General features: G+C 44.8%; 1 protein-coding gene across 1 annotated transcript in view; it reads left to right on the top strand.

Annotated features, from left to right (window-relative positions):
- Positions 1 to 21,214, top strand: part of LOC142741019 (N-acyl-aromatic-L-amino acid amidohydrolase (carboxylate-forming)-like) — a 45,902-nt gene that overhangs the window by 139 nt on the left and 24,549 nt on the right. Inside the window, exons 2-4 of the mRNA XM_075850426.1 lie at positions 6,235 to 6,476; positions 6,868 to 7,051; positions 12,424 to 12,523. Of these exons, the coding sequence (XP_075706541.1) occupies positions 6,235 to 6,476; positions 6,868 to 7,051; positions 12,424 to 12,523 (526 nt within the window). The remainder of the gene's footprint in view (positions 1 to 6,234; positions 6,477 to 6,867; positions 7,052 to 12,423; positions 12,524 to 21,214) is intronic.

Here is a 21,214-nt window from a genome sequence, read left to right as displayed (position 1 = left end):
GCAATGATTAAGCCAGCGAAGCAGAATTGTAGATAAGGGATATTTGTTTTTGTTTTTTTACCATGGTGTCCGAGGGTGTGTTCTCACGTACAAATAGAAGTGGCTGAAAATTACGAGGCTGTTTTCAAGGCATTTTTGAAGTTAAAAATGAAGCTTTTTAAAAAAAAATTGAAGCTTGTTTTGAGGCGCTTTTTCAGTGTCAAGGGAAATTCAACTCCAAAAATGCCTCAAGACGTGACATGCTACTTCTTTTTACAAGGCTTCTTTTTACGAGGAATTCAGCAGTGTAAAAATACCCCTCATGTGAACAGCACAGTAATTCGCATTGAAATCAATAGGAAAATGTTTGCAGGCTTATTTCAAGTGTATTTTGGACCATAATACAAGGCTTTTACGCTCAAAATAAGCTGCGTGAACATACCCTAAGACAAGCATATGTCATGTAAATGTATGTTTAAAAGGGCCTGTATAAAGATGAGAAAATAATTAAAGGGGTTATGTGGGGACCGAAAAGTATTAGCAGTATACTCACTGCAGTATGTGAGTACACTTGCTAATATACATTCCGGTCCCCCCAATCTAGTTGCACAGTCTTCCTTCTTGACCACATGATTCTTTGTCATGTGACTGGCCCCGCTGTACTCCATGTACTTACTATAGCAGTAGTACTTCGATTACATAGAGTAAAGCAGAGCCGGTCACATGACAAAGTGTTGTGACGGCATGAAAGAACTTCCGGTCCCCTAGCATCTCAAAACCCCTAACGTCACTGTCCATATATGGACAATGACATCATGGGCTCCTCCCGGAGCTGAATCCCTGGCCAGAGCGTTGCCAATGCTCTGGTCAGGGATTCCACCATTAGAATGAGCTCCTGTTCAGGAGTGTAATTCCCAGCCAGAGCGTTGCCTATGAGGAGACCCTGACGTCCGTGTACAGTGACGTAAGGGCCTCCTCCTGGAGTGGAATCCCTGTAATATGTTGATTATTATGATCAAATAATGACTTAAAGAGAACCTTTCACCTCCCCATACATGTGCAGCTGAGTGTAGCATGTAATAGGCAGGGCTGCACAAACCCTGGGGCACTTTACATTTTTTTTCTACCCTCCTCCGTTATTTAGATATCGGTGCCGTTATATTTGGCGCCCGATATTTAACCCCTTCCCGACATTTGCCGTAAATGTACGTCATGGAAAGCATTGACTTCCCGCAAAATGCCGTACATTTACATAGTGCATAGTGCATTTAGGTAGTGCAATGTATTAGAAAAAAAATAATCTGACCGTTGGACCTTCAAGTCCCCTAGTGGGACTTGAAGAAAAGTGTGAAAAAAGTATAAAAAAGTGTAAAAAAAAAGTGCAAAAAATAAAAGTTTGAAAACAATAAAAGTTTCAAGTAATCAAAAAAAACACAATCACCCTTTTACTCTTATCAAGTCCTTTATTATTGAAAAATAATAATAAACCATATGTATTTGGTATCGCCACGACCGTAACGACCTAAGGTATCAAAATATTATATTATTTATTGCAGGCGGTGAACAGCGTAAAAAAAAAACGTAAAAAACTTTACCAGCGTTTCTGTTTTTTGGTCACTTTGCCCTACAAATATTAGAATAAAAAGTGATCAAAAAGTCGCACGTATCCAAAAATGGTACCTATAAAAACTATAGCTCGTCCCGCAAAAAACAAGCCCTCATACACCTCCGTCGACAAAAAAATTAAAGTTATGGTTCTCACAACTTGGCGACAGAAAAAATACATTCTTTTTACAAAAGTAATTTTATTGTGCAAAAAGTTGTAAAACATAAAAAAGTGCTATAAATTAGGTATCGCCGGAATCGTACTGACCCGCAGAATAAAGTTAACATGTAGTTTATAACGCATGGTGAACGCTGTATAAAAAAAACTAAAAAAGCTGTGCCAGAATTGCGTTTTTTTGTTTACCTGGCATCCCAAAAAATAGGATAAAAGGTGATCAAAAAGTCACATGTACCCCAAAATGGTACCAATAATAACTACAGCTCGTCCCGCAACAAACCAGCCCTCATACCGCTACGTCTATGAAAAATAAAATTAGTTATGGCTCCAATAAGTCAGGAAATAAAAAAATATTCAGTTGTGCCCGAGGGGAACATTTCTTCTGTTTCAAGAGGCGATTTATCAAGGACAGAAAATTAGGGAACCAGGAAGGGGAGAGCCCAAACATATCCGCTGGAAGCGACGGTGCCCGTATTATACCAGGACAACACTTTCCCAGCAAAATTCCCCAAACTACAAAAGGTGCGGAGTGTGGACCAAAAGGGGGATAAGAAATGACACCATTTATCAGTGCGACACTGGCCTGTGCGGAAAGGATTGCTTCACAGCGTAACACACATCTATGGATTTTTTTTATACCACCTGACTATGCCCCTTATATACTCCGCCCCGCTTATATGTACCCCCACATTATAAACGGAAACACCAGCAATACTCAAACAAATATAGTACCAAGCAAAATCCGCTCTCCAAAAGCCAAATGGTGCTCCCTCGGCTCTGAACCCTACAGCGTGCCCAAACAGCAGTTTCCTTCAACATATATGGCATCGTCATACCCGGGAGAACCCTTTTAACAATTTTTGGGGTGTGTGTCTCCAGCGTCATAAGCTTGGCATGACATATTTGCCACTGAATGGCATATCTAGGGAAAAATATAAATTTTTTATTTGCACCATCCGCAGCGCATTCATTTATGGAAAAGACCTGTGGGGTGAAAATGCTCACTACACCCCTTAATAAATGCCTTGAGGGGTGCAGTTTCCATAATGGGGGTCACTTCTCGGGTTTCTTTTTATTATTTCACATCTGAGCCTCTGCAGTTGTGAACCAATACTTTGTAAATCGCCAAATTAGGCCTCCACTCCGCATGGTACTCTTCACTCCTGAGCCCTGTCATATGTCCAGGCAAAAGATTAGGGCCACATGTAGGGTGTTTCTAAAACCGGGAAACACCGCATAATAATTAGAGAAAATCCCATTTTCACTCTGCAACATCGAGTGAACACTAATTTCTACAAAACACCTGCAGGGTTAATATGCTTACTACACCCCTTGGTAAATGCATTGAGGGGTGTAGTTTCCAAAATGGCGTCACTTCTGGGGGGTTTCCACTGTTTTGGGCCCACAGGCGCCCAGAAACCAATCCAGCAACATCTGCACTCCAAATGGCGGTTCTTCCCTTCTGAGCCCTGCCGTTTGCCCAAACAGCAGTTTATGACCACATATGGGGTATTGCCGTACTCGGGAGAAATTGCTTTACAAATGTTGGGTTCTTTTTTTCCTTTATTTGTTGAGAAAATGAAAAAATTTGCGCTAAAGCTACGTCTTATTGAAGAAAAAGGACTGTTTTTATTTTCACTGCCTAATTCTAATAAATTCTATGAAACATCTGTGGGGTCAAAATGCTCACTACACCCCTAGATGAATTCCTCAAGAGGTGTAGTTTCCTAAATGGAGTCCCTTTTTGGGCGTTTTCATTGTTTTGTCCCCTCAGGGGCTTTGCAAATGTGACATGGCCGCCGCAAACCATTCCTGCTAAATGTGATCTCAAAAAGCCAAATAGTGCTCTTTCCCTTCTAAGCCTCGCCGTGTGTCCAAACAGCCGTTTATTACCACATGTGGGGTATTGTTTTACTCGGGAGAAATTGCTTTACAAATTTTGTGGTGCTTTTTCTCCTTCAGTCCTTGTGGAAATGAGAAAAAATTAGCTAAAGCTACATTTTCTTTGAAAAAATTTAGATTATCATTTTCACAGCCTACTTCCAATAATTAATGCAAAAAACCTGTGGGGTCAAAACGCTCACTATACCCCTAGATAATTTCCTCAATGGGTGTAGCTTCCGAAATGGGGTCTCTTGTGGGGGGTTTCCACTGTTTTGTCCCCTCAGGGGCTTTGTAAATGTGACATGGCCTCTCAAACCATTCCTGCTAAATTTGAGCTCCAAAAGCCAAATGGCGCTCTTTCCCTTCTAAGCCCTGCCGTGTGTCCAAATATCCATTTATTACCACATGTGGGGTATTGTCTTACTCGGGAGAAATTGCTTTACAAATTTTGCGGTGCTTTTTCTCCTTTAGTCCTTGTGGAAATGAGAAAAAAAATCGCTAAACCTACATTTTCTTTGAAGAAATGTTGATTTTAATTTTCACGGCCTACTTCCAATAATTTCTGTAAAAAACCTGTGCTGTCAAAATGCTCACTATACCCCTAGATAATTTCCTTGAGGTCTCTCTCTCTCTCTCTCTCTCTCTCTCTCTCGTAAATTAAGCCGCGAAAAACGTGGGTTGTTACTAAAACATCGGAAAATCAGGAGCTGTTTTCATCTGAAAACAGCTCCGTAATTTCAGACGATTTTAGTCACTGCGTGTGAACATACCCTTAGCTGAATTTACAGATGAGTAGTTTTTCCACAATGAAATAGGGAGCCCCATTGTATTTCATGTACTAATATATAACCATTTATGTCGATGGTAACCAAAATGTTGTTGGGCACCTATCCAGTTTATGATCCCAGCTGAAGCTAACTAGATACAACATACCCTAGGATTTTATGCACCTTTAGGTGGGGCCTTTCAGTACTTACTGTCTGAGTAGCCTAGATAAGTACAAATGAGCAATGGATAAGGAGCAAAGCAAATCAATCCACTACTCAAACGGTATATAGAAAAAAAATAAAAATTCACACGAGCGTGTGCTTTTTGCGCACGCAAAAAGCGCAGCGTTTTGCCTGCGCAAAAGGCACTTAACAGCTCCGTGTGGCATCAGCATATGATGCGCGGCTTTTCGCGCAGCCGCCATCATTATGACACTCTGTTTGTATGTTTGTAAACAAAAGCATGGGGTGCTTTTCTGTTTTCATTCATCCTTTTGACAGCTGTTGCGCGAATCACGCTGTTCGCACGGAAGTGCTTCCGTGTGGCATGCGTGGTTTTCACGCACCCGTTGACTTCAATGGGTGCGTGATGCGCGAAAAACGCTCAGAGAACGGACATATCATGACTTACGCAGCGGACCAACGCTGCGTAAAAATCACGCACATGTCTGCACGGCCCCATAGACCAATATAGGTCCGTGCGACGCGCGTGAAAATCACGCACGTTGCACAGATGTATATCCCGTTCGTCTGAATAAGCCCTTCGGGTATGTTCACACAGCAGCGTCCGATACGGCTGAAATTATGGAGCTCCGGAATTTCAGACGTAAATTGCTCATACTCGTGTTTTTCACAGCGTCCGAGAGACAAACCACCGGCCGTCCGGATCAGCGGGACACTCCCCGGAATCTGGGACTGTCCTGCTGAATCCAGGACGGTTGGGAGGTATAGTAATACTGTCTGCCGGGGTCCTGCATATAATCCTATCATATGTGATACTGTCTTCTGAGCCATGCATTTAATCCTATCATGCTTTAAGCTGTCTGCTGGGGTCCCGTATTTTAGCCCATCATGTGTGATACTGTCAGCTGGGGCCCTGTATCTAATCCTATCATGTGTGATACTGTCTGCTTGGGTCCTGTATCTAAGTCCATTATGTGTAATATTATCTGCTGAGCCATGTATCTAATCTAATATTGTGTGATGCTGTCTGCTGAGCTGCTGTATCTAATCCTACCATGTGTCATACTGTGTGCTGGGGTCCCGTATCTAAGCCCATAATGTGTGATAGTTCCCAAGAGCACAGTGGCCTCCATAATTCCTAAAGGACTCTCAGATTGTGAGAACCAGGCTTCTGTGATCTGATGAAACCAAGATTGAACGTTTTGGCCTCAATTCTAAGCGTCATGTCTGGAGGAAGAAGGCGCTGCTTATCACCTGTCCAATACCATCCCTACAGTGAAGCATGGTGGTGGCAGTATCATTCTGTGGGGGTGTTTGTCAGCGGCTGGGTCAGGTAGACTGGTCAGGGTTCAGGGAATGATGAATGGAGTAAAATACAGAGATATTCTTAATGAAAACCTGATCCAGAGTGCTCTGGACCTCAGACTGTGCCGACGGTTTACCTTCCAACAAGACAATGACCCTAAGCACACAGCCAAGACAACACAGGAGTGGTTTAGGGACAACACTGTAAATGTCCTTCAGTGGCCCAGCCAGAGCCCTTAGAGAAGATTTTATTAGTAAAGCTTTATTATAAATTAAGGCACAGTGTAACATGTATTTACCATGATTTAGTAAATATGTTTTGATGTATTTCAGAAAGAAGTTATGAGCTCCCCCACCCGGTGTTCCCCTGTCTCCCGTGTGGTCATCTTTGGAGGTACACATGGAAATGAGATGTCAGGTGTCACTCTGGCTAAACACTGGCTGAAGGATCCTTCTGAATTGCACAGGAAAACCTTTATGGCTGAACCATGCCTAGCAAATCCACTTGCTGTGGAGAAATGTGTGCGGTACATTGACAGGGACCTTAATCGCTGCTTCTCACATGAAGTACTAAGGTGAGGCTATTGTATTAGAGAATGTCTTATGATGAACCACTTTTCTAGAAGCTTGGTGAAAGCTCTAGGGTCTGTAGTTGGCTTTTTCTGAGATTTTAAAACTGTAAAATGTATTGCAACGCCTCATGATCTGTGTGTTCCCGGCATACCAGTGATATAATGGTAACAGCCTGGGCTGGTATTAGGGGTATGAGAACTGTACGGTGGAACGGGACGCCACAGATGGCCTGGCACCCTAGGATTAAGGTCCCTAATTATTATTTAGACATTGTAAAGCACTGTTATTAGATTTTTTTTTGATGCATGGATCTCTGTTTTTTGTTCGCTGTATTTGCTTTATCTATTATTGAGCACATTAAGACACATGATGATCAACTATATGTTCTTTTAGCTCACCAGAATCTGAGAGTGATCCTTATGAGGTTAAGCGTGCAAGAGAACTGAATCAGATATATGGATCACATCTATTTGATTTTGTCTTTGATCTGCACAATACAACTTCCAACATGGGGGCCACGCTGTTACGCTGCTCAAATGATGACATTCTGTCAATGCATTTAGCAAACTACTTACAGGTAAGCACTATAAATGGCGTAGAGAAAAAGTTATGTGTCACTATATAGGTGGTGCAGAGGATGCAGTTTTACCTCAGGGGGGCCAACAGCTTGTTTCCTACATAGAAGGACAGCATTACAATAAGTGGCATATTTGTCCAGTTTCAGGTTATGCCTCTCCCAACAAGGTTTAGAACTGCCAAACCTTTGGGCAGTGGACAAGCAGGTAACAAAGGTAGGACAAGGAGAGATTTGAGAGAGTGGGAAAAGTTGGGTTAATCTCTCAATCTAGTTAATAAACAGTAGTAAAATATTAGGTGAAATACTGTATCTGTTATTGCATTATAATTAATATGGAAGAATAATGGAATGTCCAATTCATGGATACAAATTATTTTTTACATCGGATTTGAAATGAATAGACAGTTTTGAAATAAAATTCACAAAAATATAAGATTAACTTAGCAACATTCTTCACAATTCCATTTTAATTACCTCAACAGTTTTGAAGAGTATTTCAGTATTTTTTAGAGATGTGTGCCACATTTTGATACAAAATATTGGTTTACATGTCTGCTAGCCATATGAAAAATACTGCAGTTTTTTTTTTTTTATCAATTAACAAAATAAAAAGTGGATTAACAGAAGAGAAATCTAAATTAAATCAATATTTGGTGTGACCACCCTTTGCCCTTAAAACAGCATCAGTAAACAGCATTCTTTTAGGTACACTTGCACACAGTTTTTGAAGGAACTCTGCAGGAGGGTAGTTCCAAACATCTTGAAGAACTAACCACAGATCTTCTGTGGATGTATGCTTCCTCAAATCCTTCTGCCTCTACATGTAATCCCAGACAGACTCGATGATGTTGAGATGAGGGTGATATGAAATCACCAGTTGAGCAATTCCCAGGGTGGAAGTTTATGGAATTGCTAGGTGAGCGATTCCCCAAAGGCTGCTGGAGACTGTCAGGAATGAGCGAGCAAATAAATCTGCAACCGCAAATCCGTCACAACTCTAATCAACAGAATCTAAGGTTACTCTATGGTTTTCGCCAGAGCTCACCGCAAGGCAGGTTGGACTTTGCAGCATAGAACCCAAGTTGTTTTAACAAAATTCAGCGTTAGAAGCGTAAGAAGTGCAATACAGGCAATACCAGAGCAGATAAGACAGTCTGAGGGTAAACAGAAAGTCCAAATTACAAAGCTAGGTGGATATCATGTATTGCAGAGAGTCCAAATCAGTAGGCAAAGGGTAATTCAGACACAAGCCAAGGTCCAGTTCCAAAAGTTAAAATAGTCAAAGGTACAGGGTATAATCAGGAGCTTGATCAAACACATGCAAACAAGGAGAATCACAAGCAAAGAACACAGAGGCAAACAAGATTTAAATACTACACCTTTAATCTGATAGGAAGAAAGACAGAGAAGTGAGATAGGCTCTTCAACTAAAACCAGAGCCGCCCAGAAGCTAGACTAATAGTCATGGCAATCTTAAAGGGACGGACGTTTCCTAACACAGGGCTCTGTGGGGGCCATATCATCACTTCCAGGGCTCCTTGTTCTATACGCTGAAGATAGTTCCTAATGACTTTGGCTGTATGTTTGAGGTCGTTGCCCTGCTGCAGAATAGATTTGGAGCCAATCAGACACCTCCCTGATGGTATTGCATGATGGATAAGTATCTGCATGTATTTCTCTGCATTGAGAACACGATTAATCCTGACCAAATCTCCAACTTTATTTGCTGAAACACAGCCCCAAACCTGCAAGGAACCTCCACCATGCTTCACTGTGCCCTGCAGACACTCATTATTGTACCGTTCTCCAGCCCTTCGGCTCTCCAGCCCCAGGTGCTCATCAGTCCAGAGCACCTGCTGCCATTTTTCGGCACCCCAGTTCCTATGTTTTTGTGCATAGTTGAGTCGCTTGTCCATGTTTCCACGTCTGAGCTAATGGCACTGCTGGACATCTTCCAAATGCATGCATGATGTGTGTTTGATCTGCTGCACTAACTTCCTGTGGCCAATCATGGCGCCTACGGTCCTCAACGTTGCCCGTTTCTTTGTGCTTCTTAAAAAGATCTTGATCAGCACATCTTGAAGCCGCAGTCTTCTTGCTTGTTGCTATTCTCAGTCTTGCCATTGTGAACCTGTGACATGAAACTGTCTTCCACAACTTCACCTTTGCAGCTGTTCCTCATCCAGTTTTAAGCCTCCCACACAGCTGTTTCTGTTACCGTTAATGGCTGTGTTAAATTAATTCTACCTACATATGAAAATGATGATCATTTTCACCTGTTTGCTATAATTGGTTAATCATACACCTGACTATGATCCTACATATTCCATGTACCTAGAAGAATTGATGCTGTTTTAAAGTCTATTGGTGGTCACACCAAATATTGATGTTATTTAGATTTCTCTTTTGTTCATTCACTTTGTATTTTGTTAATTGATAAAAAGAACTATAAAGCATTCTTACTTAGCAGCATTTTTCCACAACTGCCTCTAACTTTTGCACAGCACTGTATATTTAGATCACATATTTGTCTGTGTCTAACGTATATGCCAGGAAAAGCTCCCGATGTATATGTTAAACAGAGGCTGTAATGGATACACAGTATCTAGGAAATATACGCCACTCCGACGAATAGTGGTGCTCGAGTAGGATTTTACTCCTCAATATAAATACAAGAACTCGGCACTCAGGTTTGTGGTGAAAATAAGTTGTCATTTTTATTATGCAATCCACTTATGAACGTTTTCGGGCACATTAGGCCTTCATCAGATAATTAGGATTACTCAGGAACAAATTGAATATAACAAATCTTCAAGACTCCGTGTACTGCTCTCATACGCAAAATCCTTCCATTCAATACAGCAACGGACGTTGTGTATGAGAGCAGTACACCGAATCTTGAAGATTTGTTATATTCGGTTTGTTGTTGAGTAATCCAAATTATCTGATGAAGGACCAATGTGGCCGTAAACATTCATAAGTGAATTGCATAATAAAAATTAGAACTTATTTTCACCACAAACCTGAGTGCCAAGTTCTTGTATGGATAGCGGACAGTGTCATCCATCATCATAGACTAAAATGGTATCCGTTTAACGTATATGTCATAAAAAGCTATTGAAAAGCTCATAGCGTTAAAAAAAAAAGTATGTCTTTATTACTTGACTCCTCAGGATGGAATATCGTTTTCTACTATGCTATTCCATAGCTTTTTTTTTGCAGTATACTAATGTTTACCAACCAGACGGATGCCAAAAAGACAATCTTTTGGCCTTCATCTAACAAAGAAGCGCTTTTTAACGTATACGTCAGGAGCTTTCCAGACGTACACACTAAGGCCCCATGCACATGAACGTAAAAACGCCCGTTATCACGGGCCGTAATTACGGGCCCATAGACTTCTATTGGCCACGGGTACCTCCCCGTATGCTTACGGGAAGGTGCCCGAGCCGTTGAAAAATCTAGAACATGTCCTATTTCAGGCCGTAATTACGGCACGGGCAGGCCCATAGAAGTTTATGGGGCTCCCGTAATTAGGGGTGACTACGTGTGTGCTGAAAGAGTTAACTGATCGGCAGTAACTCTTTCAGTACCCTGGACAGTGACTTCCGATCACAATATAAATCAACGCGTAAAAAAAATAGTTCATACTTACCCAGAACTCCCTGCTTCTTCCTCCAGTCCGGCCTCCCGGGATGACGTTTCAGCCCATGTGACCGCTGCAGCCAATCACAGGCTGCAGCGTTCAAATGGACTGCTGCGTCATCCAGGGAGGTCGGGCTGGATGTCGAGAGGGACGCGTCACCAAGGCAACGGCCGGGTAAGTATGAATTTCTTTTACTTTTACCTCGGAAAGGGCTGCCCCTTCTCTCTATCCTCCACTGATAGATAGAAGGGGCTGCCGATTAGTGCAGTGCAATTTTGCAGCGAAAACGTGCCCGGAAATATTGTGATTGGCTGCAGCGGTCACATGGGCTGAAACGTCATCCCAGGAGGCTGGACTGGAGGAAGAAGCAGGGAGTTCTGGGTAAGTATGAACAGCTTTTTTTTTTTTTACAGGTTGATCTATATTGTGATCGGAAGTCACTGTCCAGGGTGCTGAAAGAGTTACTGCCGATCGTTTAACTCTTTCAGCACTCTGGACAGTGACTATCCCCTGACGTCGCCTAGCAACGCTCCCGTAATTACGGGTGCACACACGTAGTCACCCGTAATTACGGGAGCCCAATAGACTTCTATGGGCCTGCCCGTGCCGTAATTACGGCCTGAAATAGGACATGTTCTATATTTTTCAACGGCACAGGCACCTTCGCGTAAGCATACGCGGATGTACCCGTGGCCAATAGAAGTCTATGGGCCCGTAAAAACGTGCCGTAATTATGGCCCGTAATTACGGGTGTTTTTACGTTTGTGTGCATGGGGCCTATATGTGTACTAAAAAATGATGTATACAGGGCCTAACATCCTTAGAGTGTTGGCCAGATGTCCAAGCCTCTCCAAGCTTTACCTCCTTTGCCAATATCTAGTCTTCTGTCCCAATTACAGGAGTATTACATAGTATGGAGAACTTACATGGGAAGGGTGGGACAGGAACTTGAAGGCTGGGTTTCCACGGGTCGTATACGCTGCATAAGAACTACGCAGCGTATCCGACCTGGAACCCGCAGCACATTCCGTCCGTAAAACTGAACATAGTGATGCCGTTTTTCGGGTGGAATTTCCACTGTGGAAAGCAGCGCTGGAAAATGCTTTATTTCCCCCTTCCCTCCCTTCTACACGTAGTGAGGCCTCCTAAGATGATGTTGCAGGCCATGTGACACTGCAGCCTGTGTTTGGCTGCAGCGGTTACGTGGGATGAAACATCATCCCAGAATGCCGGACTGCAGGAAGAAGCAGGGAGTTCTGGGTAAGTCTGTTTTTTTGTTTTTTTCCTGAGTTGCGTTTTTTGTGGCGGAATTGGTTAGATTCCGCCACAAAATCGCAACACTTGGTTTTGCATCCCCTTTGAATTCAATGACATGCTGCGGATTGAAATTCTGCACGGCAGGTGAATTTATTAACGTTTACTAAATCTCATCCACTTTGCTGCTACCGTAAATGTTGCGGAGTTTCTGCACAGAATTCGGTTGCGGAAATTATGCAGCATTTATGCTGCGTGGGAACCCTGGCCTAAGATTTTAGAATTGCATTGCCATAAATAAGTCATGTTTTTTTTGCTTTTTTATATGTATTGTATACATTTTCAAGGTAAATATTAATATTGTACCAATGATCTCAACTTGTACTTTCTGAGATGGTGATGTGAAGCTGATTCATATAAAACTATTTGAGTAGCTTCTAGTTTCCATGTTAAGATCTCTCCTCTATTTTAGAGCAGCAGTGGGAATCAATCTATGCCATGCTACAACTATATCATCGATATACCAAAGAAAGATAGTATTTACCTCCAGAATATAGGAAAACATTCACTGTGTAAGCATACTCTATTATATCCTTCTTCCTTCTGTAGTATTTATTCAGCTAAAGCATGATATGTGCACCTGGTCTGAATGTTTTATACAGTTTTAGAAATTTGCTCTCATATAACAATGAGCTATATTATGGTTGTTTGCACACCTGCATCCCTATACAAGCGTGTATGTGATGGATACACATATATTGATCTGTATTGTATAATGCATGTCATTATAGGTTGCCATATAGACAGGAGTTTAACTAGGAAAGACTGCCCCCCCCCTAGGTGCCACACGCAGCCCCCCTGATAGATAGTGTCCCCTGTAGATTGTGCCATACAGCCTCCCTGTAGACAGTGCTATACAGCCCCCCTGTAGACAGTGTCACACCCCACTTGTAGATAGCGCCCCCACCTCGCCCTTGTAGATAGTGCCATACAGCCCCCCTGTAGATATCGCCATAAAGCCCCCCTGTAATAGCGCCATACACTGCCCCTGTATATAGTGCCACACTGCCCCCTCCCTTAGTAGATAGTGCCACACTGCCCCCCTTATAAGATAGTGCCACACAGCCCTCCTTTAGTAGATAGTGTAACACACAGACCCCTATAGATAGTGGCACAGCCCCCCCCCCCGTGTAAATAGTTCCATACAGCCCTCCTAGTAGATAATGCCACACAGCCCCCCCCCTTAGTAGTGGTACATAGCCCCCTTAGTAGTGGCACACGGCCCCATGTGTATAGTGCCACACAGCCCCCTCCTTGTATATAGTGCCACACAGCCCCCCTAGTATATAGTGCCAATATGCTCCCCACTTGTATATAGTGCCATGCTGCTCCCCCTTGTATATAGTGCCAACCTGCTCCCTCCCTTGTTTATAGTGCCACCCTGCACCTCCTCTTGAATACAGTGCCATGCTGCCCCCTTGTATATAGTGCCACCCTGCTCCCCCTTGTATATAGTGCCACACAGCCCCACCCAAAAATATATATATTGTACTTACCTTGCCCCATTCCCTCAATGGACAGAGCGCTGCACAGGCTCCGGTCGGGACACATGTGCAGACCAGCATGATAAAGTGACATCGTCACGCCGGCCTGTGCAGGGGGTCTTCCTAGCGCCTTACAGGCTGCAGGCCTAAAGTGGCCTGCAGCCTCAGGGCCGATTCTAGCTTTTCTGCTGCCTGAGGCGAAAATTTAAATGGCACCCCCCAAGTTTTGATTGACATTCCCCTGGCTGTTCTACATCACTACCAGCCTCCTCAAACTCTTGCGCAGTGGCATGCGCAGTGCAGCGATGAAGGCAGGCAGAGTAAAACTCGCTGCATGGTGCGCGTCCAAGAAGTACAAGGCAATTGCTATGTGACTCATCAGCATAGCGGCACCACCCCATGACACTTTAATGACCAATTAAACTACAGTCTGTGCCGGTTTTAAAGTTGATTTTATAGATTTTGCTGGATCTGAAAAAAACATACAAGGGAGTGTTTGGAAATATTGTCAGGTCATGTATTACCGCATGGTCGCGGTTCAAGTGATTAAAACTACCAGACAGGTTCCCATTAAATTTACAATGAATTGAAAACAATTCCATCTACCCTGCAATTTTGTTATTATAAATATATCCTACATAATTACAGCATCAGAACCAAGCTCATACATATATACAGTACCAGAACAAGCTAAGTACATATATACAGAACCAAGCTCATACATATATACAGCACCAGAACAAAGCTCTGAAATATATACAGCACCAGAACTAAGCTCAGTACATATATACAGCACTAGAACAAATCTCAGTACGTAAATACAGCACCAGAAGCAAGCTCAGCACATATATACAGCACCAAAACCAAGCTCAATACATATACACAGCACCAGTACCAAGATAGGTACATCTATACAGTAGCAGAAACAGGCTCAGTACATATATACAACACCTTAACCAAGCTCAGCACATATATACAGCACCAGAACAAATACAGCTCAATTTAGTGAAACCCCTGTCGTATAGGTTTGTACAGCGTAAAACTATAGCTCCCAGCATGGCCCAAACTATGGTAAGGATATGCTGGGAGTTGCTGTTACACAAAAAAAATCATACCATAATCAAACCACCCATCATCTCGCTGCAGATCATACATTGACTACAGTTCTGATTACAGGCAGAATAAACATTTACAGTAAGTGACTCACCGGTGACGTCACAGATCCTAGTTGTTCTTTTTCTCTTTTCTTCTCCACCCGGTCCAGAACTCTATGATGATTTCTCCTGGCCACAGCCCATTTCTGCAGTTTGGATGTCTTCAGCTTCTCACTTTTAAAAAATTTCTGCACCTATAAACGAAGATAAAATTCTCAACACCCCTAAATATAATAACACCATACACTGCACTTCTAATTATAATAGCGCCATACACTGTGTCCCAGATTATAATAACACCATACACGGTGTCACTCACACACTCACACACTCACACACTCACACACTCACACACTCACACACACACACACACACACACACACACACACACACACACACACACACACACACTGCGCCCCTTGTAGATAGTGCCCCCTGTAGACAGTGACCCCATAGAGCCTCTGTAGATAATGCCCTACATAGAAGCCCCTGTAGATAGTGCCCCACATACACCCCCTGTAGATAGTGCCCAGATATTTACTCCAGAGCTGCAAGGCAATTGTGCTAAACACTGAGCCAGCATGCTGCCCTACATTTAGCTCCCCCTATAGATAGTGCTCCACATATAGCTCCCCCTGTATATAGTGTCCCACATATAGCCCATCCCTGTAGATAGTGCCCTACAAATAGCTCCCCCTATAGATAGTGCTCAACATATAGCCCACCCCTGTATATAGTGTCCCACATATAGCCGACCCCTGTAGATAGTGCCCTACATATAGCTCCCCCTGAATATAGTGCTCCACATTCCCACATATAGACCCCCCCTGTAGATAGAGCCCCCCTGTAAATAATGCCACCCACAGTTTTATTAGAAAAAAAACTCACATGATCCTGTTCCTGCGCCGTCCAGTGGCAATGCAGGCCTGCTCTCTTCTGATCATGTCTGCTGGGGCTGAACAACGCAAGCGGCGGGATGATGTCATCGCGCTGCTAGCGTTGTTGAAAGGAGCTGATTGGCGGGTCAAGTCCTTTTGCCCCATCAATCACAGGGTCATTGTAGGGCGCTGAATGGTCGGGCACGGAACGTGCCTGGTCATTCAGCGCTAATGCATGTATTTGTATCTGTGTGCCATAGACGCAGGTACAATTATTGCAAGAGGGGCTGGCGGTGGCTGGTTTCAGTGGTGCCGCTGCCCCCTCAGAGAGGCAGCATCAGCCTTTTAATATTCATTTGTATCTACAGCCAGAGGACACAGATACAAGTGAACGTGGCTGTTGCTAGCACCAGGGCCCCCTCCGGTGCTAGCGATGCCACCGGGCATGAGGGGGCCCATGCCGCCTGGCCCATAAATGTTAGAGGCCGGGCGGCGCGGGCCCCATAGTGGCATCGCTACTGCTGTAGCAGCCATAGCGGCTGCTAGCGGTGCCACCGGGCATGCGGGGGCCCGTGTTAGCGGGCGGCACGAGCCACCACATGCCGCGTGCCCTGTAGCAGCCTCTATGCTACTGCATATAGACATTATTGTATAGAAAAATGCAGCATGAGATCTCAACTCCTAGTGTTTCTTTAAGAGTCAAAATGAATTAAGAGGTAGAACACCATTTTCTGGATTCACCCTGTAAATTATTGAAGCTACACATTGTTATCCTCTGTTGAAGCAATCATGGCCCAAAATATATTAAATTGAAATTTGTAGTGGGTATGTCTACCAATACCCGCCCAGTGAATTTATCCAGATCCTAATCATAGGTTATTGATATATCGGCGAGAAGGAAGACACAGGGACCATGCTTGTATACTCAAATATCCTTCTCTGATTTTTATTGATCAAACAATTACAATAATATCTTTCGAAAAAAGCAGTAGCTTAATTCCAGCCAATAGTTTACAAAGTTTACAATGTGACGTTGATTTTGATTTGATTTAGCCAAAAGCATACCATAACAATATGTTTTGTCCTGAACCAATCATAGGCTCAGAACACTTTTTAAATGTAAAACCATGTTTTCCCATGAGTTTTTAGTCATGATTTTTGATACGGAATCCACGTCGGAAACCGCGCTTAAAAACGGCTGAGAACGCCTTCCATTAATAAGAATTGATTGGTAAAAGCCGCTCACTGGAAAAAGAACTGACATGCCTTATATTCGGGCGTTTCTGTCTCTGACCTCCCATTGACATCAATGGGAGGCAGAGAAAGCGGTTTTCGCCACATTTTTTGCCCACGACGCTAAATGGCCATGGTCAAAAAAAACGCAGCAAAAAACGCAGCAAACAGTGTGCAGGCAGGTCAAAATCTGCTGCAAAATTACTGAAGGGATTTTGAGATTTTTCCGCCTTCAAAAAACTGGGTAGGGCTGGGCAATTTTTCCAAATAATAAAATCTAGATTTTTTTTCAACACTTTTGGTGATTTTCAATTTGAATCTCAATTTTTATTTTTGTTTCCTGTTTAACAGCAATTCCAAGAGATAATTTAATAACTTTTCTTTATATAAATAACGTTTTAACATAAATTGCTATAATTATTGTACGCAACGTCACAACTTTTAACCTCTGCAAATACCTTTTTTTATCATCGAACCAATTGGAAAAATGTCTATCTTAGGCTCTGTTCACATCTGCGTTGGGGTCCTATTCTGACATTCCGTCGGAGCTTTCCGTCAGAACGGGACCATGAGCAGACACAAACTGACACTTTCCATTTCCATCACCATTGATTTCAATGGTGACGGATCTGGTGCCCGTGGTTTCCGTTTGTCTCTTTTGTGCACTGGATCCGTCGTTTTGCCGGAAGCAATAGCCTAGTCGATCCGGTGCACGGATCCGGTGCACAAAAGAGACAAACGGAATCCACGGGCACCGGATTCGTCACCATTGAAATCAATGGTGATGGAAACGGAAACCTCTGGTTTCCGTCGGTGTCAGTTTGTGTCTGCTCAGGGTACCATTCAGACAGAAAGCTCCGACGGGAACGTCAGAACGGGACCCCAACGCAAATGGGAACGAAGCCTAATTTATTTAACTTCTGTGTTCCCTGGCAGGGTACAGGTTAACAGAATCTATAATCAATTATACGGTGCCCACCAAAAGTTCCGGAACACCCTCATAACTTTTGAACGACTTGAGGTAGAGGGTTGAAATTTGGTGGGTTTTAATGGGGTCATAAAATCTACCAGTTAACACCCCAAAAAATCACCCCCACCCCCTTGGGTCGGTGGGGTGGACGGGGGCAGCAAAATCTTAAATGGCACGGGGAGGTTTTCATATGAAAGCTCTTTTCAATACGAAAACAATGCCGCAATCGATTTTGAGATAGGATTTATCTTCGCTGAGATATTTAACTTTTAAAGTTATCATCTTCATTATCGGCTACCGCAAGTGTTAGCATTACCCAAAATGTACCGTGTGGGTAAAATCCTAAATGTGTGTGGGCGCGTGTGCGTGTGTGTGTGAGCTTGGGAATGTCACATCAAGGTGACTTTAAATTACATATTATTACAATCAGCCTCGGCGATACAAAATGGAACTTGTCTACGATTGTAACATGATTTCATATTCTCCATAGCAAGAAAGACTAAGTCTACATTCACACAACAATGTGTGACTGCCGTTTTCAGAACAATGAAGTTCTATGGGTGTATTCACATGGCCGTGCAGGACATGTCCTATTTTTGCCCGTCTTCACGGCCAGACGGCTCCCATAGAAGTAAATCGATGAGTTTTTACCAGCCGTTTTTCAGGAATCAATCCTTGTAACGGCCGGTAAAAACGGATCCTGGCCAAGGACTCCAGGCAAACAGCGCTACTTTGAGCGCTGAGCCCGGGGAAGCCCTTGACATTACTGTCCATATAAGGACAGTGATGTTGGGCTTTCATCAATGGACTCCCCGGCCAGAGCATCGCAAGATCTCTGGCCAGGGACTCCTGTGTTGTAGATAGCACCCCCTGCCTGAAGATAGCATCCCCATCCACCGTAGATAGCACCACTCTAGCTCCCTGTAGAAGCGGGACCAGGGGCGTAACTAGGAAAGACTGGGCCCCATAGCAAACCTTTGACTGGGGGCAACCCTCCCCTGGATATCACACAACCCCCCCTTGTAGATAGTGCCTCCCTATAGATTCCGCCATACAGCGCCACTATAAATAGCACCATACAGACCCCTGTAGATAACGCCTTACAGCCCCCAGTAGATAATGTCATACAGCCCCCCCTGTAGATAACGGCATACAGCCCCCTTGTAGATAACGCCTTACAGCCCTCCCCCTGTTGATAACGCCATACAGCCCCCTGTAGATAATGCCATGCCCTCCCCCTGTAGATAACGCCATACAGCCCTCCCCTGTAGATAGCGCCATACAGCCCTCCCCTGTAGATAGCGCCATACAGCCCCCCTGTAGATAACGCCATACAGCCCCCCTGTAAATAACGCCTTACAGCCCTCCCCTGTAGATAACGCCTTACAGCCCTCCCCTGTAGATAATGCCATACAGCCCCCCTGTAGATAAAGCCATACAGCCCTCCCCTCTAGATAACGCCATACAGCGCCCCTGTAGATAACGCCATACAGCGCCCCTGTAGATAACGCCATACAGCGCCCCTGTAGATAACGCCATACAGCGCCCCTGTAGATAACGCCATACAGCGCCCCTGTAGATAACGCCATACAGCGCCCCTGTAGATAACGCCATACAGCGCCCCTGTAGATAACGCCATAAAGCCCCCCTGTAGATGTCCTACAAAAGAGATGTATCCCCTATCCACAGGATAGGGGATACATGTGAGATCGCTGGCAGCGATAAGGAGAACGGGGGACCGAAAGTCCCCCGAAGTTCTCCATGAGAAACCTCGGACTTCCGGGGTCTGCGCAGTTCAATAAAAATTAAAGGAGCGCTGGTCACGCATGCGAAGAAGCGCGACCGGTGCACAATTCATTTATATGGAGCTGCCGACAGACCCCGGAATTCTGAGGTTTGTCATGGAGAACTTCAGGGGACTTTCGGTCCGCCATTCTCCTTATCGCTGGGCGTCCCAGCGATCCCACATATATCCCCTATCCTGTGGATAGGGGATGCATGTCTTTTGTAGGAACAACCCCTTCAGTGGCGTTGCGCTGTAGCAGCCATAGCGGCTGCTAGCGGAGGCTCCACGGCTACAGCTGCTACAGCGGTAGTTACGCCGCTGAACGGAACCATTGAATTCCATGGGTGCGTGATGTGCAAAAAACGCACATGAATAGAACACGCAGTGAGTTTCACGCAACGGACACACGCTACGTGAAAAACACTGAATATCTGGCCCCATTGAATTGCACAGGTCCGTGTGACGTCCGTTGTTTTAACGCGCGTAACGCGGATGTTAAATACGCTCTTGTGAATAAGGCGGAATTCACACGACAGGGTTTCCCGGCCGGGTGCCGGCCGTTCATAAATCGGCCGGCACCCGGCTGCATTAGGAACAATAGACCCCTAATGGGTCTATTCACACGACCGATTTTTTGACGGGCCGGGGAAACCGGCCGTCAAAAAATGGGACATGCCCTATTTTCAGCCGGGTACCCGGCCGCCTGGCTCCCATAGAAGTCTATGGGGCCGGGTAATACACGGCCATCACCGGAATGTGTCCCGAGTGATGGCCGGGTCTACCGTCGCTCGCACTCTCTCTCCTCCTCCTCCTCCTCACAGTGCAGAGTGCATGTGAGGAGGAGGAGGGTCTTTTTTTGCTCCCTGTAGGAGTCGGAATCCCCAATCCCCGTCCGGGGATTGGGGATTCCGCTACAGGAGAAGTGAGTGACTACACTGTCCATATATGGACACAGCGAAGTCACTCACTTCTGCAGCGGAATCCCCGACTCTATGGCCGGGGATTCCGCTACAGGAGAAGTGAGTGACTACACTGTCTATATATGGACACAGCGAAGTCACTCACTTCTGCAGCGGAATCCACGACTCTATGGCCGGGGATGCCGCTACAGGAGAAGTGACTGACTACACTGTCCATATATGAACACAGCGAAGTCACTCACTTCTGCAGCGGAATCCATGACTCTATGGCCGGGGATGCCGCTACAGGAGAAGTGAGTGACTACACTGTCCATATATGGACACCGTGACGTCACTCACTTCTGAAGCGGAATTCCTCTCCAAGAGAAGTCAGTGACTACACTGTCCATATATGGACATTGAAGTCAGTGACTTCTCCTGGAAGGGGGGGGGCTGGGTGGCATCACCTACAGGGGGCTGGGTGGCATCACCTCCAGGGGGCTGGGTGGCATCCCCTACAGGGGGCTTGGTGGCATCACCTACAGGGGGCTTGGTGGCATCACCTACAGGGGGCTGGGTGGGATCACCTACAGGGGGCAGGGTGGCATCACCTACAGGGGGCAGGGTGGCATCACCTACAGGGGGCAGGGTGGCATCACCTACAGGGGGCAGGGTGGCATCACCTGCAGGGGGCTGGGTGGAATCACCTGCAGGGGGCTGGGTGGCATCACCTACAGGGGGCTGGGTGGCATCACCTACAGGAGGCTAGGTGGCATCACCTGCAGGGGGCAGGGTGGCA

The sequence above is a fragment of the Rhinoderma darwinii genome, chromosome 2 (assembly GCF_050947455.1).
Source record: "Rhinoderma darwinii isolate aRhiDar2 chromosome 2, aRhiDar2.hap1, whole genome shotgun sequence".
In the NCBI taxonomy this organism is placed as follows: domain Eukaryota; kingdom Metazoa; phylum Chordata; class Amphibia; order Anura; family Rhinodermatidae; genus Rhinoderma; species Rhinoderma darwinii.
This window is presented reverse-complemented; position numbering and strand designations above follow the sequence as displayed.